This window comes from Papilio xuthus, unplaced genomic scaffold, assembly GCF_000836235.2.
Source record: "Papilio xuthus unplaced genomic scaffold, Pxut_1.1 DF827679.1, whole genome shotgun sequence".
In the NCBI taxonomy this organism is placed as follows: Eukaryota; Metazoa; Arthropoda; class Insecta; order Lepidoptera; family Papilionidae; genus Papilio; species Papilio xuthus.
This window is the reverse complement of record NW_013530970.1, coordinates 1,364,393-1,389,579: the sequence shown is the minus strand read 5'-3', so window position 1 is coordinate 1,389,579 and position 25,187 is coordinate 1,364,393. Positions and strand designations below refer to the sequence as shown.

Genomic DNA, 25,187 nt, shown 5'->3' with positions numbered 1-25,187 from the left:
TAAGCATTTTTCTACATTAACGTATGTTGTCATATTATAATTTTATTTATTTATTTAATAACTGAAAACCTATATTAATAATGATAGTTTTCGCATATGGAATAATTCATCAAATAATTATTCTGTGGTAATTTATCTACTAATATTTTGCATAGGAATATAGTATGTCCATAATTATATTATTTATTTATGTTATATAGCGTATTTAGATTATAATATCTCGTCATCATATAACCTAAATTTAATTGGACAACTGATCTGTTCCAATTAGATGGCTATTTAATTTCACGAACATAATTCAAATCACAGGATATAAATATGATTTTAACTGAAGCCCGCGACTCCGTCCGCGCGGAATTCAAAAATAAATTATTTAGTAGCCTATGTTTTTTTCAAACATCTATGCAATTTGAGCGGGATGCATGTAGGCTTTCTGGAGATACCTTCTTACAAAAATCCATTTAAACATTCGCATTTATAATATTAGTAAGATATTTTAGTTAGTAACAGTTGTCATAATGCGGTTATTTGTAACGAAGGTGGTTGAACGTGCAAATATTTATGTAGCAAATATTCAGGTGTCCGAAAAATAAGGGCATGTACACACCCGCATCATATGTGTACAAAAAGCAATGATACTGTTAAAAGTATTTATTGATAATAGAAATGTAGCGGACTTATGACAATTAAATGGACTGGAATACTGTCGGTTACTTGTTTTAGTTCTTGTGAATAATTGGAATAAATAAAATACTATTATATTTCACCTCGGATTTCCGAGTCCAAAATCCCCGTTTAAATATTATCTTTGATTTATCAACGATAAAAGACAGGGATGACTATATGTGTTATACAGAGATTTTGGTGTGAGAAACCCACGGTAAGTCCCGAAATTTCACACAGTTCTTTTTCTTGGTGATATGGAGGTGTATTTTGTTGCATCTTTTTAAAGAGGTCACAATATCAGTGTATTTAAGGCGGCCTAAAAACCTAGATCGAACTAAAAAAATATCTATCTACGTAGCTTAGGGCTATGGTATTTTTTCTTGACATTCATAACTTTTAAGAAATAGTCAGACGACTTTACCTAGACTACAGGTTCTAAGGTTTTTTCTTTCTATTCTATCGTTTTTATTTCCTCATTCTTGTCAAAGATAATGAGGTATATGAAGTTTCATAATTTTTTAAGCAGTTAACACCCACAAACAATTTCTCACCTTTCAAACATTTTTATATAACACTAGCTGTCGCCCGCGACTTCGTCTGCGAGATATTTAAAAATAGATAGTAGCCGATTCTCAGACTATTGAATATGTATATAAAATTTCATAAAAATCGATCAAACCGTTTCAGAGGAATATGGTTACTAACTGTGACAAGAGAATTTTAAATATCAGCTTAAAATAGAAGCTTAATTTAGCTTTTGGGTGTTAATATTAATCTCTGAGAATTTTTTTTTTCGTCAAATAATTTTTCAAATCGCTTTGTTAGTACAGTATTGGAAATAAGTCTTCTATTTATATTACAATATATAAAGCTTCATGTAACTATTGTATAAAGTTAGTTTGCATCGAGATCAACCCTTTGTAACTCAGATATAGATTATGTAAGTACTATGTAAGAGTAGAGCAGGAACTCAGGAAGTACCCAGTCCGGCCGCGGCCGTCGCGGGAGACGGGTCTTTACTCCCGATTCCAGATGAAAAAAAAAAAACAAAACTTGTCAATTATCTTGTCAAATTGTATTTATCAACGGAAATATATTATTTTTGTTATATAATGTTTTATAAAGTGTGCAAATGTATGTGATAAGTTTATTCCGCACTGCTATCTCTATATTTATATCATTTTATGATAAGAGTTTGATAAGCGATTATCATCTTTATTGCAATCAGAATAAGGACATTTGATATTGATCATAAGAATCTTTTCCGTGTACAGTTGTTGCAATGATTGTGACGTGCGACTGACGTGTTACCATAAATTAAGTGTTTTTTTTAATAAATAGTTTGATTATTAAAGGCCAGTATTAAATTATGAAAAAATAAATCTAAGCTTTCTTGATTTTATAATTATTACGAAGATTATTTATTTCGTATCTTTTAAATTCGTAAACTTAAAATTAATATTCTTCCATTTAATATTTAATTAAACTTGACTTAAAGTTTTGATTGAAGTGTAGAAAGTTTGGTGTTAAATGAAAGAGATTTACAATGGAATTTCTAAGAATAGCTCTGGTGCCTTTAGCCCTAACGATTGGGCTCACCTGTTTGAATGTTAAGAAGTAAGTTAATTTTTAACCGTAGAGTTACACACCCGATTTTCTTAACGTACTTAAAATCGAAACATTGCCTTATTACTTTCTCAAAATGCTTCTTTAGTCAAAACCATTTATAAAGGTGAGGATAGACTAGAGCATTTACTTGTATCAGAACAACGGGCTGTATATGTATCATCCATTCATGAACCACATTTGCTTTGGAAACTGTTCGTTTACCATTCGTATGAACATTACATTATATTGAGATGGTCTAGAAAACGTCCTAGTGTATCACCTTTAGACAAACAATAATTATTTGTCTTGAAGTACAGTCAGCTGCTTAAATGTATACATTTATAATGCTTCAGAAATTTGTAAGGCCTTGGGTTTCAGAAATTTATATGCTCAAACTGGTTAGTATGCTTCTAACCGTCATACTAATGAAGAATACATGTATACGTATTTTTAAAACCGAATGCATATACAAGTTTGTAAAGTTTCATAAATGTATACATTTATCCATTATTTATTTCTAACGGTGAAGGAATACATCGTGATGAAATCTGCACATATCTGAGAAGAAATTCAAAAATATGTGTGAAGTCAACCAACCCGCACTGGTCCAGCGTGGTTGACTATAGTCTAATCACCCTTAACTTAGGGTAGGCTCCGAGTCCTTCAGTGGGGACGTATAGTAAGCTGATGATATATATACATTTATGCACCTGACTGTACAATATAACAATCTACTTGTATAATTATATTTCTCCAATACTGATACTTAGAAGACACATACTCGAGTTGACATAAGAATGTAGTGTAGTGTTATAGAAACCTCTGACATTATTAACATTCCAGCCGATCTCACCCGCAATAAGATTAAACGCGTTGACAAGGAAACTATTTATTCTAGGAACTATAGCTACGATTATATAATACCTACTCTCTGATATAATTGTTTAATGAGATATGAATATGTTATGGTTCTTGAGAGTAATATTCTCATCATCAACCTGCCCTTATCCCTATCGAGGGTCGGCACAGTATGTACTACTCCTCCATACATCTCTATCAGCCGTCATATCCGAGTCTACCCCCTTCTTACGTATATCCGCTTTCACACAGTCATTCCATACTTTTTTGGTCTTTTTTTTCTTGAGAGTAATATTCTATCTTTTACAATTGCAGTGTTCAAATTTTAGTCGTTAAACGAATAGATTACTCTAATCATGTAGGTTCTTCAATCTTCAAGATTTCTCATCTACACTAAGTAAACTAAGAGGCCTCTTAGTGTCTATATCATCACTAAGTGTAGCTGTAAGTGTAACGGCCAAATACTGAAGGGAATCATAAAGTAAACATCGCTTACACGATTGTAATTGTCCATTGAAATTTTTAAGTCTTGATATCGATCATCGGAAATGATTTGTTTGCGTGGCATTATTATTTAAGATGCTATTACATTATTAAATAATACTTAGACTCATAATAAAAAAAACTGTTTCAGTTTTGTCGAAATTATTACTAACAATTATTGCTACGGATCTAATTATTATTATTCTTGTTTACCAGGAACTCTTACAGTAGAAGAGGTGTACCGAGACCGGGACCAGTTCGCGGGTCTGGTACGCGAGGTGGCGGCGCCCGACGTCGGTCGGATGGGCATCGAGATCCTGTCCTTCACGATCAAGGACGTGTACGATGACGTGCAATATTTGGCCAGTCTTGGCAAGGCGCAGACGGCGGTGGTGAAGCGCGACGCCAATATCGGAGTCGCACAGGCCAATAGAGACGCGGGTATCAGGGTATGTAATATACAGGATGTCCGGAAATGACACGTACAACGGAGTACCATGGATTCCTTGGTCGAAAATATGACGATTTAACCCAATTTACCTCTATCCAGTGCTTCGTTTAGTTTCTAGAAGGTTTTAAAATTTGCAAATTGTTTAACATTTATCCAAATGTCTCTGGTACTTGTACACTACATTCCCGGACACCCTATAGAACAAAAATAAGCTAAGCAAACCAAAGACATTAAACAATGTAACAATAGAAAGGACACGAACTATATTGCTCTTGTTGCATCTCAATTGTCTTTTTTACATCATTTATATATTTGTAATAATATAATCAATGTTGCTAAATAATGAAGAATATTCCTTTAAGAATATATCTACAAACGCTTCACGTTTGCCTGTACCGATAAATCAATAGTTTGTATGTCACTAGGTCTTTGACTTGTGTCATGCACTGTACACAACGATTCGATGAATGAAATATGAGAAAATATTTACATTGATGTATTTATGATACTATTTTTATCATTTAATAATCATTATTATTTTGTTTATTTCTCGAAAAACTAAAAAGAAATATTTATAAGTTTTAATTAGAAAAAAAACACGATAGGAGTCTCCCATCCATCGTCGTGAAATTCAAAGAAAATTACGATACAAACTACACTATCTCCCAAGTTGTGTCAAATTACAGATACTTAATTTGTTAAGAATACTACATTACTAAATTACTGCGAACATACATCGTGACACGAACTTTTTTATATATAGATTAAGGTCAATGGCTCTTGTTCACGACAATTAAGGTCAAGAATGAAGCTGGGATTCGTCTCTATAATTGAACAAGATATTTCTTACAATGAAACAGAATCCAATTATGAATATTATATTAATACTAACTTTTGTCTGCCACTCCGGCTGCACAGTATTAAAAAAATTAGTAGCCTTCATGTTCTTCCAAACTGTTTTATATCATAAGGTGACAAACGAGCAAGCGGCCACCTCAAATCGCTGAAGTAGCCGTTGCCCATATACAAACGCAATTGCATTTGCGTTGCCTACCCTTAATCGACGTAGGAGAGGATGCACAGAAAGAAAATATTTTCCCTTTCCATGCATCCTCTCATCCGGAAAGTCCACTTCCACTTACCATCATTTCCTTATAAGAAAAGGGTGGGAGGGGAAAGAGGACTAAATTAGGCCCCCGGGACGCACACTCATCAGACGAAACGCGGAACTGCTTCCACTTCAAGCTTGTTTTCTGTGTGGTGTTGGTATTTTATCGGGCGAACCTGGCCAATTCGTGCGAAGATGTTAAAGCGGGTTCTACCACTCTTAAAGGCTGTTTTCTAAATCCATGCCAAATTACAGCGAGACTAGTTAAGTCGTTCTTTATATATATAACAACTACGAATCAATCTACGATGTTTGTTTGATATTTATTTTTCTTATTTAATATTATATTGAACATTTGTATTTCTTATCCAACTCTTAATTAAACTACATTTTATGATGAAATTAATTTAACCATTATTGCTGTTTGTTTGCGGCCGCCATCAACACCCGCGATAGTAAACAAACCTTCTTAACCTCAAGATAATAAACCTTAAGCCAGGATCGTTAAAATCGTTATTATGTTAGATTTTTATCGTTTTATGTCCGGTTTATCTTTGTCTTAACTCACTTTCTCCTATTTTATTTCTACTTCCCTGTCAATACAGTTACGAAAAAATATGTCATCTCTCAAATTCTCTTTCAAAACTGTAATAATTCTTGTACTAATATTTAGAAATTAGAGATAATTGTAAGTGCATACGAAATAAACATATAAACGGCTAAACAATCGCGTACTTTTTGGTGTCGGTTAAGCCCATTGAGGCCCTACATCATGATGAGTAGGACTGGTATTATTTCACCGTCGTTGACCGACGGGCCGCGTCTGTGCAATACCAGTCTCACCCTGATGAAGGGCTCCGATGGGTTTAAATCTAATCGGTGCCGACACCGAACAAATATGTGAGCGTCTTACCGATAAGTTTATAATCTCTCACGATAGTTAAAATAATTTGAAATTCGAATTGTTCAATTGTAGGAAGCGGAATGCGAGAAGAGTGCAATGGATGTGAAGTACGCGACGGACACCAAGATAGAGGACAACAACAGGATGTTCAAGCTGCAGAAAGCGCAGTTCGATCAGGAGATAAACACCGCTGTGAGTTTACAATTCCTTTAAACAACACCTCGTTTCAATCCAATGAGGAATTTAAACAAATAGAGAAACATTAAATTCTATACATAATGTTTATTTTTTCAGTATTGCAGTTGTTTTGTGAAATTTGTTGGATAAAATTAGGTGATATTCCAAAATAAGTAAGTTGTTTTGTTTTAATTTCTAGAAAGCAGAATCAGCTTTGGCGTACGAACTTCAAGCTGCTAAAATCAAGCAGAAAATCCGTAACGAAGAAATTCAGATCGAAGTTGTCGAACGACGAAAGCAAATTGAGGTATTTTTACATTTTCTACTAATACTATATTGTTGTATTGTGTACTAGCCGTCGCCCGCGTTTCTGTCCGCGCGGAATTAAAAAACAAACGTTATTAGTAGCCTATGTGTCCTTCCAGACTGTAGTCTACATGTATGCCAAATTTTCACCAAGATCCGTTGAGCTGTTCCTTCCTCACTTTTTCATAGATTAGTTCTAACCAGAACCATAGTGTAGATTAATAACATTTTACTTTAAATTTAACTACAATGCTATCTAGTTACTAACGTGTGTAACTTATTTGCTCAGGTGGAGCAACAAGAGATTCTGCGTCGTGAAGAGGAGCTGGTGTCGACGGTGCGGCTGCCCGCTGAGGCGGAGGCTTACCGCCTGCAGGCCATCGCTGAAGGAAAACGGTAATTTGAACAAATGGATGTTAACAAAGTTTATTTTCAGTTGCTAAACCTTGAGTATTATCATTGCCTTCTCAAGAATTTCTATCATATTTTATAATAATATACGGTTAACCTAGACTTTTATCTTGTAGTTCTGACTATCCTTTATTAGGAAAGTAACCAATTATACATAATAACACTATTTAATAAGAAATAGCTTTTGCGTCGGATCCGTCCGCGCGAAAAAATAAGGAAACGGGATAAAAATTTAGTGTCCCTCTTCTAGTTCTTAAGCTACCTTTCCCCCAATTTTCAGCCAAATCTGTTAAACCGTTCTAGAATTATAAATTGTGTAATTAGCCCAACTTTCTTCATCACATACCATCATGTATACGTTGATGGGATATTCTTCTAACTTTTAAATTATGAATTGAATCGAAGAGTAACATCTTGTATCCAGAACTCAAACAGTGGAAGCTGCGAAGGCAGACGCGGAACGTATAAAAGTGCTGGGTCTTGCGGAGGCGACTGCTATAGGCGACGTTGGCAAGGCTGACGCGGAGCGAATGCTGGCCAAGGCTAAAGTCTACAAGCAGTATGGAGATGCTGCCATCATGGCGCTCGTGCTTGAAGCTCTGCCCAAGGTACGTTATATACTATCAAGATAAAGTGGTAGAGCCCGCTTTAACATCTTCGCACGAATTGTCCCGGCTCGTCCGGAGAAATACCACGACCACACAGAAGGCAGGCGTCAAGTGGAAGCAATTCCGCGTTTCGTCTGATGAGTGTGTGTCCCGGAGGCCTAATTTAGTCCTCTTTCCCTTCCCACCCTTTTTCTTATAAGGAAAGGATGGGAAGTGGAAGTGGACTTTCCGGATCAGAGGATGCATGGAAAGGGAAAATATTTTCTTTCTGTGCATCCTCTCCTCCGTCGATTAAAGGTAGGCAACGCATATGCAATTGCGTATGTCTATGGGCAACGGTCACTTCGCTATTTCAGCGATTTCAGGTGGCCGCTCGCTCGTTTGCCCACGTTATGATATATATAAAAAAAAGTAGAGTTAAAGTCTAAAATTGTTAAGTCGAAATCCTCAGTATATTGAAAATGCCCATCCCTTCCGCCGAACCCTCGAATTCTCTGCATCTCTTATTATTTAGTAAGTAGTCCCGTAATAAATAACCAACAGCTTGAAAATTTAATTTTATGTTAAGCTATGATTTATTTGAAAGATAACATGCAAAAGACTCTCTCTCATCTTTCCCTTACCATCATTTTTCTTATAAGGGTTTTGAAAGACGAAAGGAAGCATAAGAAGAGGAAATTTTCTCTTTCTGTGATCGTTCTTCATTACATAAAAGTAAACAACGCATCTGCAATTGCGTATGTCTATGGGCTTGGCTATTTTGGCGAATTCAAGTGGTTGCTCGTTTGCCACAAAAAAACTGTCCGTATGTAAGAACGCCCGTGGCTCAGGAGTTTAAGCGCTTGATTTGCAATCTGCAGGTCCTGGGTTCGAATCCCGACATGTACCATATCTTACGGTGAAGGAAAACATCGTGTTGCAACCTGCACATATCTGCGAAACTCAAAGATATGTGTGAAGTCAACCCGCACTGGGCCAGCGTGGTTGACTATAGCCTAGGGACCCCTAACTTAGGGTAGTCTCCGAGCTCCTCAATGGGGACGTATAAGTGAGCTGATAATATTTGTGCAATTATCTGACTAGATCGCAGCTGAAGTGTCTGCACCGCTGGCTAAGACAGACGAGATAGTGTTGGTGGGTGACAGCGGGGCGACGGGTGAGGTGGCGCGTCTCGCCGGCGGCATTCCGCCCGCGCTCAAAACTCTCACAGGACTCGACATCTCTCAAGTACTCAAGCGTCTGCATCCTAATGCCTCGCCAGGTAAGAAATTATATTTTTTTAGTTCAATTACGAAAAAATACTTAGTCTTAACGATCCAAAATCACACGCACTTGCAAAGAAAACTTTTGATTTGTGTTTTTGATTGAAAAGAAAAAAAATATTTTATTTTTTTATTGTGCACTTACGGTTTTTGCTTTCAGAGTTTTATCATACCTTTGTACCCTTTAGCGAGCTGATGATGATGATAAAAATAGTTTTTTTTTTTTAAATTAAGTTGATGATATTTTTTCCGCAGATGAAAATCTCTTGGCTTCTGCGAGTAAGAAGAAAGAAGTCGTGGCTTGTTGAATTTACTCATCTGTATGTCAATATGTTTGTCAACTTTTTACTATATTTTATTGGTGCCATATTGTCAAATAATTATACTTTTCTAAAATATATTCATTATAATGTAATTTTTTTTTGTAATTCAATAAAAAAAATCGTCTTCAACTTGTACTCAAAAATGTTTTACAGCAAACTTAATCGTAATTTTATTTAATATTCTGATACTTGACATTTAATTTAAAAAAAATGTAAAAAAATGTTTATCGGATTAAAAAACTTTCTAAAAAATCGAGAATAATCAAATCATAATTATTTTTATTTATTAAAATCTTATACGCATTTGATTTTTTTATATGCAAATTTTTCCAAAATACAATTCTTAACGATATGACATATGGACAAATCCATTTTTAATACCACCGTCTCAATTATAAGAACAAAGTAATATATTTGTATTTTAGACTAAAACTTATTTACCATCAGTTGGCAAAGTTTTAAAAAATCTTTATAAATCTTGTAAATATATTGCTATCCCTTTCACTCTCGTTGGAGGAATAGAGACGGTAATATGTTTTCAATGTGTGCGTAGAAATACGGGGTTCTAAGAGTTTGAAAGTAACACAAGTGCAAGCTGCAAAAAGTATCCCTGCTGTCTTAACCTAAGGCAAGTTATAAATACAGTTCAACCTGGATAAGCTAAAGTCCAAGATCGCGTCTTTTTTTAATCATGAGGTGTCAAACGAGCGAGCGGCCACCTGAAATCGCTGAAATAGCGAAGTGACCATTGCCCATGGACATACGCAATTGCATATGCGTTGCCTACCTTTAATCGACGGAAGAGAGGTTCACAGAAACAAAATATTCTTATAACTTCCACTTCCCCTCCTTTCCTTAAAGAAAAAGGGTGGGAATGGAAAGAGGACTAAATTAGGCCTCCGGGACGCACACTCATCAGACGAAACGCGGAATTACTTCCACTTGACGCCTGTCTTCTGAGTGGTCGTGGTATTTCACCGGGCGAGCCTGGTCAATTCGCGCGAAGATGTTAAAGCGAACTCTACCATTCTTTTCTCGCTAATAGAGGTTTCTCTCTAACCCGAGTTTCTCCCTTATGGATGTCGTCCGTAAATACCGGACAATGACTCTCACTTAAAAAGGTTTCTCGCTTAACTTTATTCGACTGTAATAGTTCAAAGTTTATGTAGAGTTGTCTCATGAATAATGTTTTATGGAAAGCTAAAAGCCTTTTTCCACTAAAATGTTAGCTGTGCTGTTACGGATAAGGTCTCTCAAACAAGAGAAAGAGGTCAAGAGAATGGATTTATGAATGATTTTTTTTTTTTATCAACTGATGGTAAATTTTATGATATTTAGCAGCTAGATATTATGGTAGATTTTTTACAATTGTATCAATGGTGTTCTTAAAGGCCACTGCCTATATATCGTAGATTTTGATGGTGTGTACATTTTATTCCCGATTTCAAAAAAAAAATGTTCTTAGATGTTTGACATTTTATAAAAATTGTAGTTTTTTTGCGAGTGGTTTGACAAGTGTGATTCAATTATTAATACTTATATTTATTTTAATAATTAATTATAATAAAGCATTTATATTGCGCACATTTTTTTGGATTTTAAATTGTATTCGTATATTCGCATTATTAGTTTTTATTAAAAGATATATTTGTAATAATTATTAATTTGAAGTAATAAAGTGTATACTAATTGTTGTGTTTTAAATTATCCATAACCTAAAAACAAAATAACTTATTACCGAGTGTGCTTGAGCTACAGTGGGTAGTACTAAAACGAAGTCAATAATCTGTCATTTCTATCCGAGCCGTCGAGAAGAGCAGAAGTCTGTCGTACTGTTTACTAAGCCCCTATTCTGAAACTAACCGACATTGACAACGAGGCAAATAGTACGAATTTTAAAACAATTTAATAAGAAAAAAGAACTACATTACTGCATCTGTAATCCATTTTCCTATTTGTTGTTCGAAATACAATTCTGGCAAATTTAATAACAGTTTGGTTTGTTGAATGCACACATTGCATTGTTTCTAAAACTGGGCCGCGGCTTGCGAATTCTAAACAAAACAAACATATGAACTTTACACGTTTACAAAACAGCTATTAATCTTTAATATTTATTTTGGAAGACAAATATTTAGCGTCTTCATACGTGTATACTTGAATTGTTATTTTATGTGAATCCAAAATTATTTCAATGTTTAGTTTGTAAAGGAAATTTTCAATTATTCCTCTTTTACATCAAAAAACGAAAGTAGGTTAACTTTTGTTCATTTCGATGTCTGCTTCTCGAATAGCAAAGCAATCTTTTCACTTGCTGACTTGTAAAGATTACGATTGTCAACCAAAAATGCATACACAACAATAAAATCTCTCTTAAATAAAGAAGAAATAAAAATAGTTTTGCTCGGCCATCGTTTAAAAAGAAAATCATTTAAAAAAATAACCTGATCTACTCCGATGCATTCTTTGTTCTAACTAATGACGTCACGCATTGGTCGATACAAAGAACATAAGACTAATAGAGCATTATAAAGTTAGATATGTCGTTCTTTGTCTGTCATTTTGTCTCTAGATAGAATGTTGTTCCTTTACTGCAGTATAAACATAAATACGCAATAAAGATATATAAATAATTTGGTATTTAAAAGTGCTTTGTGACGTCTGTGGACTACGGCAATCAAGTTTTTACCTTTTTTTTTTGGGTATCAGGGGGGAAATCTTCGTAAGATACCCTGCCTTTTGGGGGAAAGACAGGATTATGTGAGACTCTTACTCACTAAAACCCCCTCGGTGGCCAACCTCAAATGCGTCTGCGAGGGTCCCGGGATCTCCAAAGGAACGCACCGGAACAATCAAGTTTTTACCTACCAATTTTTACTTTATGACATCGTAATGTCTAAAAATTCTGTTTTACTAGACTCTTAATTTAATTACATTGTGTTAAATTTAAATGGAAATATGCATGACAAAATTGATTAAGTTTTTCTTATCAATAATTATTTTTATCGACTGCAAGTTAAATCTTTTCACGTCTTGAAGTATACACAAATTACGTAACGTCTGGCAACACTGTAGTTTTAGTTTATTTTACTTTGATAAGTAATTGCATTTCCAAGTATCGATCTAAACGTTCACAAAGCTCTTCGGCAAATTGTTCCCGACCATCACTTTGCAACAGACATTTTCTTTATAATTTTTTAAGCAACTGTTTTCTTAAAATTTGCGGATAAAAGAGCCTTTATTAAAAAGATGTACTAACCAGGTGTGTCAGGGTTAGATCATTGAGTGAAGAAGTGTTTAGTAGATTTACGAAGTCTACTTTTTTTAGTTTAAAGCAGTTTTTTCTAATAAAAACCTTTTGATCAAAAAAAAATCGAAATCAGAGCACCAGGTGCGGAGTTACGCGGTAACACACGAAAAAACATACAGACGAATTGATAACCTGCTTTTTGAAGTCGACTAAAATAATGTTAGAATAACGACGTAACTATTCTTAAATACCACTGGGTTTCCGAGACCAAAATCTATGTAAAAAACATCATCCCTTTATCTTTGACAATACAAGATATAACATATTTTAAACATATATTTTGATCTTAGAGCCACGATAAGTGTGAGAAAATATTACCATGGTTAAACAAAAGCTCTGACATGAACAATTACTTCCTCAAAGTAAATCCTACTAATATAAATGCGAATATTTAGATGGATGGATGGTTAGAAGGTATATCCAGAACGGCTGAACAGATCTCAAAGAAATTTGGTATATATATAGAACATAGTCTGGAAGAACACATAAGCTTTTTTTTATATCATAAGGTGGCAAACAAGCGAGCGGTCACCTGAAATCGCTGAAATAGCGAAGTGACCGTTGCCCATAGACATAAGCAATTGCATATGCGTTGCCTACCTTTAATCGACGGAGGAGAGGATGCACGGTAAGAAAATATTTTCCCTTTCCATGCATCCTCTGATCCGGAAAGTCCACTTCCACTTCCCATCCTTTCCTTATAAGAAAAAGGGTGGGAATGGAAAGAGGACTAATATTGGCCTCCGGGACGCACACTCATCAGACGAAACGCGGAATTGCTTCCACTTGACGCCTGTCTTCTGTGTGGTCGTGGTATTTCACCGGGCGAGCCGGGCCAATACGTGCGAAGATGTTAAAGCGGGCTCTACCACTGTTAAGCTATTTAAATTCCGTTTGGACGGAGTCGCGGGCGACAGCTAACAGTCATAAGTCTTACCGTTACACTGTCAACAATACTATAACTATACTTTAACAGCTTTGTATTACATTTGTGTAATAAATCCGGACAGTAAATTACAAGGGAAAAGTTAAAGCCGCACCGGCTTATCCATGTCAATATACCGACAACCAAAGCTAACCTTTTTATTTATGGATAAAGCTTTTGTTTTGTTATTTTAATATTTACTAAAGTAATTTACATAGAATAGGAAACAACATTAAATATATAACTCAGTATTCATTATATATATATATATATATATATATATATATATATATATATAAATATATATATATATATATGTGTAGGTAGCGTAAGAATAAAAAATAAAACATTTTATAAAAAAAAAATACAAAGTGTAGACAATTTTGTTTCTTACATAGTTTAAAAATATACATAAGCGTCAATAGCCTAATGGTTAAGGGTACGGATTTCCAATCACGAGGTCGGGTTTTCAAATCCCGCCATTCGACTATTGTCGTAAACCATATCCTAGCACAAGCTTAGAGCTTATTTGGAATATTAAAAAAAATCTGCTAATATTTAAAAAAAAACAAAGTTTGGATCAATTTGAGTAAATACCAACTAGATGACGTTGCGTAAAATAAATATTTATTATACTAAGTACACAGTTTATCTTCCATTTAAACGACCCTCAAGACCTTGATAAATTAACTACACACAATAAATCATCCAGACCCTAAACTAAAAGACGTTAAGATAATTCTAGTCCCGTTTAAGATAAATGGGTAATTCATTTACATTCTTTAAAAACTTTGCATAACATTTTCTCATTTTCACATTCAAAATTTTCTATAAGCCAAAAATACTAGAACAATAACACGTACAAGATGTATTTAATAATTAGGATGAGCTAGTAAAAGACAAAAGACGTAATAACGCGCTGGAAAATAGAAAGAAATTGTGAAAGAATGTGGTCAAATATTGCTATCGTAGACCGTCAACAGTTTGCGTAGCTGAGGTCTGATGGCCAAGCTACATTAGTCGAGAGACATCTAGAAAGAGACAGAGAGAGAATAAGCGAGAGAGGGAGAGAGGCAGAGGGAGAGAGAGGGAGGATAACCTCGAAAAGAAAATCTAAAAATTGTAACATAAAACTATTTCTTTTAAATTTATATTAGACATTCCCTCTGCCGTAACATCGATTCAAAACCTTATAATACCGGTTTTTTTAAACAACAATTATCGTACAACGTAATTTGTACGTAATTTGTATGTATATGTACTTCTGTTCCGACATTTGACATTTTAATAATGGATATCATGTTATTCGCAACAAGAGACCTTTTAAAAACTTCGTTCTTAATTTTAATTGTGTCACGAAATATAATACATCTGGAAAACAAAAAGCTTTCGAGCTCGTGAAAACTTTCCCAAACAAAAGACAACATGATATTGTTATTTCGTGTGTTCATGTCTTTTTTTTTTATATTGTAGATAAATTTATGAAATTTTTGTTTCTAGCCAGTAACATCTACATCACTAATTCTTAATTTGTATTCATAACAACGATTCATAATAAAAACATTGATACTTAAATTCTGCACATCGATTATCAGGGTCATCCCTAGCTCAGTCGATTCGCGACCGTCGAGTTTGGCGGTACTATGTTGTGACAATACATGCCAAATATCGGATAAAAATCGAATAACAATCGAATGGTACGATGTAATCTTTTAGTGACGATATCATAAAATCAAATTAATTAATCTCGTAAAAAGACAAAAATGTGTTTTAATTCAAAAAATGTTTAAAATAAAATTAATTAACAATAAAACAGTATATGTTTTGGTACAAATGTTTCAACAGTGGAAACCCTAACATTGGAACTTACAACTTCTAAATTTTATAACAATGAACAACTATTAGCTATTTATTTATTCTGATATTTAACAAATAGAGAAGCTATAAAAATCGCCTTTTTAAGCGTTTCCATATAGAATACCTAATTAATAAACATAAAACATGGTTATGTTACGAATTACCCTGCTACCAGTCTGCATGACCGTAGGCTTCACGTGTTGGAACGTCAAGATGTAAGTACCTTGCCTTGCCTTGTCTAGCTTTGTGCATGCATTGAATACAATAGAGCAATCTATTTTAAAATTAATCAACCATTAAATTCGCACATGTGTACTACGCAGTCACAATAACATGAGAGTTAAATTTAATGATTCCCAAATGCAGATTTGCAAAATACTCTCTGCAAGATTAGTTTCACGTCAACGGGATATAACTTTGTTGTTATTGTTAATTTATAGACTAGTTGTCGCCCGCGACTTCGTCTGCGAGAAATAAAAAAAAAATCTTAATTACTAGCCTATTTCAGACGTTGTCGAGATATCTTTAAACAAACATCCATCCATTCAAACATTCACATTTATAATATTAGTTTTAATGATTGTTTTTCTGATGTACCAGGAACGCATACACCAAAACTGGTGTACACAGTCGGAGGCCACTATGGGAGTCTGTTCGGCAAAGTGACACCATCTGTCGGCGGAACTGTGACCGTCGGAGTCAATTCGCACAGTACCAACAATGTTTACGAGTCAGATGACGTCACTGACAAAGCAAAAGCTGACAAGGTCCAATTGTGAAGTCATAGTAATTTTTAAATCGTATATAAAATGTCCTTGACAAAAATGGCTCTACGTTTTCTTGGCGCCATCAAAAAACTTGTGTCCTTGTGTCTAGTTGCAGTCTGGGTTCTAAGTTCAATTGCCAACTTACTAAAGATTTATATTTACTTAAGTAAATTATTTTACGAGACCTAAGACAGTTTTACATGTATGAAGAGAAAGGTGTAAAAGATCTGTCCGATTTATGTATAAAATTGGCACTGATCTGTTTTTATATACCTAATTACATCATGTAAATAAAATTGCATTTCCTTACATTTTTTTATTTAGCACACAAAGTGCTATGACATTTTCCCATATGGCAATACCCTAACTTTATATATTAACATTTTAATGACATTTAATAAACAGAACGTCGGATAACGTATCCATTATGCCACGTCACGTCAGTGGGCGGGAAACAACGAGATGCTTTAGAAGATATCTTAATTGGATATAATTCAACGTCAAGGATAGTACTTCTAGCACGTCAGTTACTATTATCGTTTGGAGCCTAGCTTATGTGAAATACATTTGGAAATCTTTTAAAAATGCGATAGATGGCTCTAGTATTATAGTAACCAAAAGTTAATAGGTAATAACTTTTTAAATAATATTATATCTCATATACAGGGTGTCTCAAAATTCAACGATAAAACGGATATGGTGTATAGCCAGCTCGATAACTACACCGGGAAAAATACTAAAAAAAATCCATCTCTTTTTGTTTAAAAGTTACATTAACTTTTGTAACTTTTATTATAATTTGATACCCCACCACCATAGTTATCGAGATGGCTATACACCATTTCCGTTTTATCGTTGAATTTCGGGACAGCCTGTATATCTTTTATATATACATACTGTATTAGTCTAAAAAAAATTAGACACTGTGTTAACCCTTTGACAGTCGGTGATTGATATGGAGATCAATGGAATTATAAAAGTGTGTTTCACCCTCAAGTACTTATTTTATTTATTTGTCAAGGTTTTGGGAAGCTTACGCTCAGTCGTATTTGAGTAACTAGGTTATAAGTTAACGTATAATATTAACGTTCGATAAAAGTGTTGTCATTTGTAGCTGAAATGTTATTGAAACGCTAAGATTTTTGTGATTAGAAATAGTTTTAGTTCAATCTAATGACGAAAATAAAGAAAAAGGAGAACGCGTTGATTTTTTATTGTGCGTAGTTTAGGAACTTATTTTTTACATTCATTGGTATATTTTGCTTTTTTTAGTTATTTTGTTAAAATTGTGATATAAAAAGATTAGTTTACATAAGTAGTTAGGTGAGTAATAAAAGTATTATATTGGAAATATGTTGGAATTTGCAGTTTCTCTGAATTAGTTTGTTTTATATTGGAAAGAATACCAATTTTATGAACATATTAACGACTGTAATGTTTTATATGGAACAAAAGGTTCGCTATCAAAATCTCGTAAACCAATGCCATAAAAGAAAATAGGATAAAGAACCTTAATACAATGAAATTCTTATAAGAAATACGTTAGTTTAACGTTTAAAATATACTATTCTTATCGTTGGTTTCTGAGACAAAAATATCTGTATGAAACATATCGTCATATTTTTCATGAACTTTAACAAAACAGAGAAATATGTTTTAACCAAACAAAGAAACTAACGATTATTGTCAGTTATAAATCTTGTGAAATAAACAAATATTGAATAATAAAACACAATAATGGCCATGTTTGGAAGCGCCGAAAAGTTTTGACAGTTTGACGACTTAGTAGTTCCGTAATATTATCTAACTACGTAATACTTTTGTTAAAAGAAGGATAAAAGAGGAAATAGTTTTAATAATTTTAATTAGATTTGCAGTTAATTTTTTCTTTTAATATATGGAAATGCGAATTTGCTTAGCATTTATTTCGTTAAAATGCAGTTAAATTATATTGTTCAGTATCAATTTTATATTCTTGAAATAAATTGAACAACATCGTTTACCCATTTATACCCTTTCCCTTTTAATCAAGTGAAAACATGTTGAACGAACGCGCCTTAATTTATCAAGCCGCCATGTTCACCTCTTGAAATATTGCTATTGACTTTCCTACGTTACATCTTATAACGTACGAGAAGAAAACAATATAAATTCACAGGTTTTACTGATTTTATCATAATTACTTAACATGGTTAACCACGCAATTCGTGTTAACGGGTAAACAGTGAAAATTCATTGTTAATTGATATGTTTTATATTTCGTTTCAAGTTTGGTTTAAATTTTAAAATTACTAGCTGTCGCCCGCGATTCCGTTTGCGTGAATTAAAAAAAAACTTAATTAGTAGCCTATGTATTCTTCCAGATTATGTTCTACATGTGTACCAAATTATATCGAAATTCGTTGAGCCGTTCAAGAGATATCTTCAAACAAACATCTATCCATCTAAACTTTCGTATTTATACTGTAAGTTTGTGTTGATTTCTTATTGGAAATGTCAGCATAGATTTTTAAACATTACGTGATTGGTTACTAGTTTTAATCCACAAAAATAATTATCATGTCAAAATATATTTACACAATCATTCATTGCTTAAATATAAAAAAAAATTATTAGAAAAAAAAATAATTTTTATTGTAATTCGAACCTCGTTATGTTGAATGTGCAGGATTGTACAACTCTCCGCGTATATTCGTCTTCATTAACTAAAACAATAAAAGAAATTATTATTAACTAGCTATCGCCCTCGATTCCGATCGCACGGAATTAAAAAGAAAACATAATTAGTAATCTATGTGTTGTTCCAGACTATGTTCTACATCTGTACTAAATTTCACCGCGATCCATGCAGCCGTTCTGAAGATACCTTCTAACAAACATCCAAACACTCGCATTTATCATATAATATTAGTAAGATACAAGACAATATGAGCTATAAATTTCATTAAAAATATAATTGAAGTTACCTGGACTTTTTCAGCATAACTGAGGTCAGTCTTAGTAAGTACGTATGAGAGTTTGGCGAGCGCCGCCTCCGCCGTCATGTCGAATGCCGGCACCACGCCGCACTCCAACAACAACTGAAATATTAACATAAACTCTTATTGCTTTACATTTTTTTAAATACTTATATCGTTAACTAGCTGTCGCCCGCGACTCCGTCCGCGCGGGATTAAAAATAGATGTTGGCCGATTCTCAGACCTACTCAATATGCTCACAAAATTTCACGAGAATCGGTCAAGCCGTTTCGGAGGAGTATAGGAACGAAAATTGTCACACCAGAATTTTATATATAAGATATCGAGTATGCCCTTTTTTCTTCGAATACACTCCGTTAGTGTCGTATTAGGCGGTCATTTAAATGTTTCCACAAAATTGCGACTAGACATTAGACGTCCGCGCGGAATTAAAAAAAATCTAGCAATAAATATAGGCACCAGAGGTTAGTGTAGCTTTTCAACAGTGAAAGAATTTTAATGGGTTCAAACAAACAATCAAACCATTCCTCTTTTTAATATAAATATAAATGTACAAACAAACATATGAACATATTTTACATTTGTATTACTATTTAAATTAATATGAATATTTTATATGTAGGCATTACTTATTCGCTTGATTTGTTTTATGTATATACAGACTAGCTGTCGCCCGCGACTCCGTCAACGAGGAATTTAACGTAATAAGTAGCCTATGTGTTCTTCCAGACTATGTTCTATATCTATGCCAAAATTCAGCGAGATCTGTTGAGTTGCTCTGGAGATACCTTCAAACACACATCCTACTATCCATCTAAACAATCACATTTATGATATTAGTAAGATAAGAAGTAAGTTACTCACCAATCCAGTTTCATAGATAGCTTTCCCCAGCACAGTGCCGTTGATACATTGAGTTACATTCACAACCAGCACATTGTTCTTCACCGCGCGCTCGATTTCTTTGTATATTTCCTTACGTTTTATAGGAATGTTACCATTGCCGTATGTCTCCAATACAACACCTAAAAGCGATATTTATTCAGTAAGAAAATAACTCGATTCCAAATTCAGTAAATACTAACTGTAGTATGCATAAACGTAGTGTTGCTTGCCTCGAGCGTACACGTCTTTAGTACATGCCGGAGAGAGGGGACGTCAGTCGATGGACCTTTGGACCGGTAGCACGTGTCGGTACGTGAACTAGCTAAATATAACGCAACGAATGCTACACTAACTATTAAGAAATAACAATAGTAGACGCCAGCAACAACATCTGTTCCACCTGTCACAAGAATGGGTCGGCTCACACGGTACAATACTAAGACCATACAGAAAACTACCCTCAAGTTGAAGCAATTACGAGTACATTTTGAATGTGTGTGCGATCCGGAGACCTTATTTTAGTCCTTTTCCCCTTTCCACCTTTATAATAATATATTCGGTTAGTCGTTTGTCATCTTATAAAAAAATAGGATGGAAGTCTTTGGTGTTCACAAAATACCCTGATAAAGAGAGGTTTAATTACAAATGTGCAGGAATGAAAGATTATTCGATCTTCGTTTTTGAGGACGAAAACACGTGCAATATCACATAGAGTACAAGATGATGGATAAAATTACCTTCCATGCCATTAAAAACAGCTCTTATAAGTTCTGGAGTTATTGTTGGTGCTACTTTGAGTACGTAGACTTTGGTGGACAGTTTGTCGTGTATCCTGCACTCGTCAGGCACGGATCCTCGCGGATGGATCAGCATACGAGAGTCAATGTCTAAAGTAGTCTTTGCCTCTAATAATGGTGGAAAGTTTGGTGAATCAAACGCGTAGATGCGAGTATTCGATACTTTCTTTACTCTGAAAATAAATACTGTTGCTTAGTTGGATACTTAAAGATTATAAATCTTTATTTATATGTGACTAGCTATCGTCCGCGTCTCCGTCTGCGCGGAATTAAAAAAAAAAACTTGATTAATAGCATAGATGTTCTTCCAGACTATGTTCTATATTTATGGCAAATTTCAGCCAGAATCATAAAGCCGTTCTGGAGATACTGTTAAGCAAACATCCATCCATCTAAACATTCACATTTATAATATTAGTAAGATTTCCACTGTATATGTGTAAAAATAGTTAAAACTTCAAACATATTATTTATGTTTCACTTTCACATCCCAAAACGATTATTTTATGAACTTACTAGCTGTCGTCCGCGACTCCGTCCGCGTGGACAAATAAAAAAACTTAATTAGTGTAGCATCCACATCACATCCATCTAAACATTCGCATTTATAATATAAGTAAGTTAAATAAAAAGCATCAAGGCATAAATTCGAAAAAAAAATGAATAAATAGTATCCTATGTCTGTTTCCTGGCTCTCGGCTACCTCCTCATAAATTTTCAGCCATATCGGTAAAGCCGTTCTTGAGTTATAAATAGTGTAACTAACACGACTTTCTTTTATATATATAAATTTGATATGTGCACAAACTGAACTTCCACAAGAACGAACAATGAAATGTAATTTGAACGATCTCATCTTACACCGTCTTTTGTAAGCAAACTTTTATAAGTACCCACACATGAAATTAATAAAAGAATCAACACAAATACTATTACTATCAAACCCGCGACTCTGTCCATTGGGAGTTAAAAAAAAACAGAATTAGTAGTCTATGTGTTCTTCCAGACTATGTTCTAGAACTAAGCCAAATTTCATCGAGATCCGTTCAGCAATTTTAGAGATACCTTCTAAGAAACATCAATCCATCACACCAATTTATAATACTAGTAAGATAGGCTGCAACGTAGGAAGGCCACCCTGCACGATTGACGGATGATCTGGTGAAGGTTGCGGGAGTTCACTGGATGCGGCGGCACAGGACCGGCCATTGTGACAATCAATGGTGGAAGCCTACGTTCTTCCGTGAACGAATTAGTGCTGAATATGGTGAAGATAAATCGTACCTGCATCCTCTGAAGAGTTTAGCACCAAAGAACACAGTGACTTCTGGTATGTATTGCGTAGCTGCAATGAGTACTGCACATAGGAAGTTGTTGTTGCCGTCACTTCGGGGCTGGAATATCGGTACCTGGACACAACAGCAACACTTAACTACAGAAATTGCACTGTCGAGGAAGGGAAGAAAAAAGACTCTTTCATCATGGGTGAGGTGTTGAGTCTTTCTCATGTTTAATATAGCAGATTTGAGCAAAAGAAGTAGAAGATCGCCTAATTTATCCGACGTCCATGTGGGTCATCCAACACTAAAGGACCTTTTGTATCCACTTCCATCTTTTCGATAAAAGTTTAACAACGTATCCGCTGTTTCGTAATAGTTGTATAAGTTCTATCTTATGGATTCATTACATTGGTGAGTTAAATCTATTTGCCTATATAAACAGTTTTCAAGTGACTGAAAAGATGATTTACCTGAGCGCCGGTAAGCACGACAGTCTTTCCGACGACCTCCAACATAAAGGACAGAACGGACGCGCCATACGCCGTCGTATCCGTACCGTGAAGTACCACGAAACCATCGTACTCGTGATAGAATCTCTGAAATTTAAAGATATCTTTGTTCCTTGACTTACTCGGGATTATGTCTTTTGCTTGTTTGTTTGTCGGATTGGATTGTCAATTGTAACATCCTGTAGCCAAAAAGACTGAATCGCTTTTGACTAGTGAAATGTTTGTTCGATTCGTATTTTTCCTTTTAGTGCCTTTTAGTGTGAGTTTCTGAGACTGAGTATCTAGGATTAGTCAAAGATTTTGGTCTCTGTAACCAACAGTAAGTGTCCACATAGTTGGGTTTTTCGGTTTTTTAATTAAAAATAATAGTTTTTTTTTAAATCCATAGATTAATGAAGAAATTAATAATCTTTACGTTTATATTTACAACACAACTCGCCTTTATATCTCTGACCATTTTCAACCAATCGTCGATTGTGAAATCTGATGAATCTTTCAACTCGTCGTATTCATGAATTCTGTAAAATATCTTCTGTTCAGTGTCCTTACCATCTGCAAATATAAATGAAATAGTATCAAAATAACAAAAATGAAATGACATTAAAATCATAATGTTTATTATTAGTTTAAAAGAAACTGATGCAAACTCGTACAATGACAAGACATTGAGGCTGCGAGTTTCAACTATCAAAATGCCCAGTTTACACAATTCCAGCCTAACGCTAGACCCGATCACTGGACTGGAATAATGTATACAGAGGATTAATATACATGTTATAGCATTAGAACTTATTTTTATGATTCTTCTATAATAAAGATTATTGTCATTATCATAGCAAGATAATATTTTAATATTTTCTTGACGTATTGTAATCAATATTTAATTTTAATTTATTATTAAATTTATATTATTAATTATCAGTTTAATAGTACAAATTATTTGTTAATATTAATATGAATGTATCAGCTCATAAGAAATATACGTTCCCAACTAGGTATAGAAGGATTAGAGGATTTCATTGACGACCTTATCACCTCTAGTATAGAAACCGTATAAGTGACAAGGCCATCAATCTGTCAATATGTAGGTTGGTTCATCGTATTATCAATATAATCTTATATATAAAATTCTCGTGTTTTTTCGTTCCCATACTCCTGTGAAACGGCTTGACCGATTCTCATGAAATTTTGTAAGCTCATTGAGTAGGTCTGAGATTCGGCCAACATCTATTTTTAAAACCGCGCGGACGGAGTTGCGGGCGACAGCTAGTTACTTAATATAATTATACTTAACCTGGTATTGCTAAATAATCTTTCATTTCAGTATTAGCTAAATATCTCTTCCAGTATTCGTTGTCGTGAAGCTGCGGTAATCCTCTTATAACTTTTTCTATATTCTTCTGTGGCACCAGCACTAGAATTATTCACGAATATATTTATTTAACTATTGAGTTATTTACTCTGATAGTGTTTCTATTTTTGTTTGGGAAAACCTGTTACATATCGTCATCGTTATCGTTACTTTTCTCGTCGGTTCGGTTGTATAATTTATTTGTTTACAGATCTTGATACAAATGGGTAGACAGAGAGTATGAATAATGACATCTAAAATGTTTATATTTAAAAAAAAATTAAAATTTTATTTTTCTAAAATTTCTTTATTGCAACCTTAGGTATTACTTATTACCCGCTGTTACTGCATTAATTACCAAAAATAATAACAATATATTAAACTGTTAAAAGCATTTTACAAAAGAAAAAAATTAAAAATAATAATTTTCGTATTTACCTCCTTTTTCATTTTTTAACATTCCAAAAGTCCCACCAGTGTAAATGACAAGCACACGTCTAGGGGCGGCCATATTGTTTTTTTTTTTTAATTTAAAAAGGCAAAAGTTTTATATACAGCCAAGTTACACGAACACGTCTCGTCACACGAAGATAACGAGTCGACTAACAGAAGCGATTAGTTCGAAATAATGTGTAAAACTGACAACGATCTATTATCGCAGTTGGGGGTCAATCGGGATTTCCATTGTCGCCACACTTGTATAAAAACATGTCATTCCAACAAATTTATTTACTTTACGCATTAGCGACTTGATCTTGATATTGCGCGCAAAGTAAGGAAAACCCACGGAATGCATATGAACTGACCTTGAATTATTACATTGCTTTCTGAGACCATACTCCTTGTTTAAATATATTGTTATCTTTGTTTTCTCAAAGGTAATGACAGGGATGACGATATTTTATACGCGTATTAATTTTCGACCATCACTTAACATCAAGTGGGATTGTGTTCATACGCTAGTTTATTTTACAAAATAAAAATGTTTTACACTGATATATTGTTCAGAAACCAACGATAAGTGTTTAGCTACACATTTGCAAGTCTGTTTTTGTGTTTTCCTGTTCATCTTGTCTTTTCTTCTAACTGTAGTTCACTATACAAAAGTAAATTTTAAACCGTTTATAAACGCTTGTTGTACCATAGTAGATAGGTTATCTTGTGATAAAAAAGGTTATACAGAACTCATCGGTTTATTTCCTTTACGATATGATAGCCTGGTCATATCTACTGTTCTGAATAGAATTACTTAAACTGTTTATAATTATTATATTAATACTATTTAAGATAAACTAAAATAAATAATATTACGTATGTACGCAAACATTTAACGTGTAAAAATTTAATAAGTTATTCTTTTGA

General features: G+C 34.0%; 2 protein-coding genes across 3 annotated transcripts in view; one reads left to right on the top strand and one right to left on the bottom strand.

The window, feature by feature from the left end:
- Nucleotides 1–9,257, top strand: part of Flo2 (flotillin-2) — a 162,895-nt gene extending 153,638 nt beyond the window's left edge. Inside the window, exons 4-10 of the mRNA XM_013312076.1 lie at nt 3,832–4,064; nt 6,151–6,270; nt 6,455–6,562; nt 6,851–6,957; nt 7,397–7,580; nt 8,664–8,841; nt 9,098–9,257. Of these exons, the coding sequence (XP_013167530.1) occupies nt 3,832–4,064; nt 6,151–6,270; nt 6,455–6,562; nt 6,851–6,957; nt 7,397–7,580; nt 8,664–8,841; nt 9,098–9,150 (983 nt within the window). The 3' untranslated portion in view covers nt 9,151–9,257. The remainder of the gene's footprint in view (nt 1–3,831; nt 4,065–6,150; nt 6,271–6,454; nt 6,563–6,850; nt 6,958–7,396; nt 7,581–8,663; nt 8,842–9,097) is intronic.
- The window catches only part of LOC106117666 (glucose dehydrogenase [FAD, quinone]), a 40,875-nt gene extending 16,422 nt beyond the window's left edge, over nt 1–24,453 (bottom strand). Inside the window, exons 1-9 of one of the 2 annotated variants that reach the window (XM_013312065.1) lie at nt 24,264–24,453; nt 23,769–23,888; nt 22,914–23,026; nt 22,436–22,561; nt 21,970–22,094; nt 20,626–20,858; nt 19,868–20,028; nt 18,991–19,104; nt 18,672–18,729 (exon numbers count right to left, since the gene is read on the bottom strand). In XM_013312065.1, the coding sequence (XP_013167519.1) occupies nt 18,676–18,729; nt 18,991–19,104; nt 19,868–20,028; nt 20,626–20,858; nt 21,970–22,094; nt 22,436–22,561; nt 22,914–23,026; nt 23,769–23,888; nt 24,264–24,336 (1,119 nt within the window). In that variant the 5' untranslated portion in view covers nt 24,337–24,453 and the 3' untranslated portion in view covers nt 18,672–18,675. Of the gene's footprint in view, nt 1–18,671; nt 18,730–18,990; nt 19,105–19,867; nt 20,029–20,625; nt 20,859–21,969; nt 22,095–22,435; nt 22,562–22,913; nt 23,027–23,768; nt 23,889–24,263 lie in introns of those variants that run through there. The other variant, XM_013312063.1, reaches the window with a different exon arrangement.
- Between the last annotated feature and the right edge of the window lie 734 nt (nt 24,454–25,187).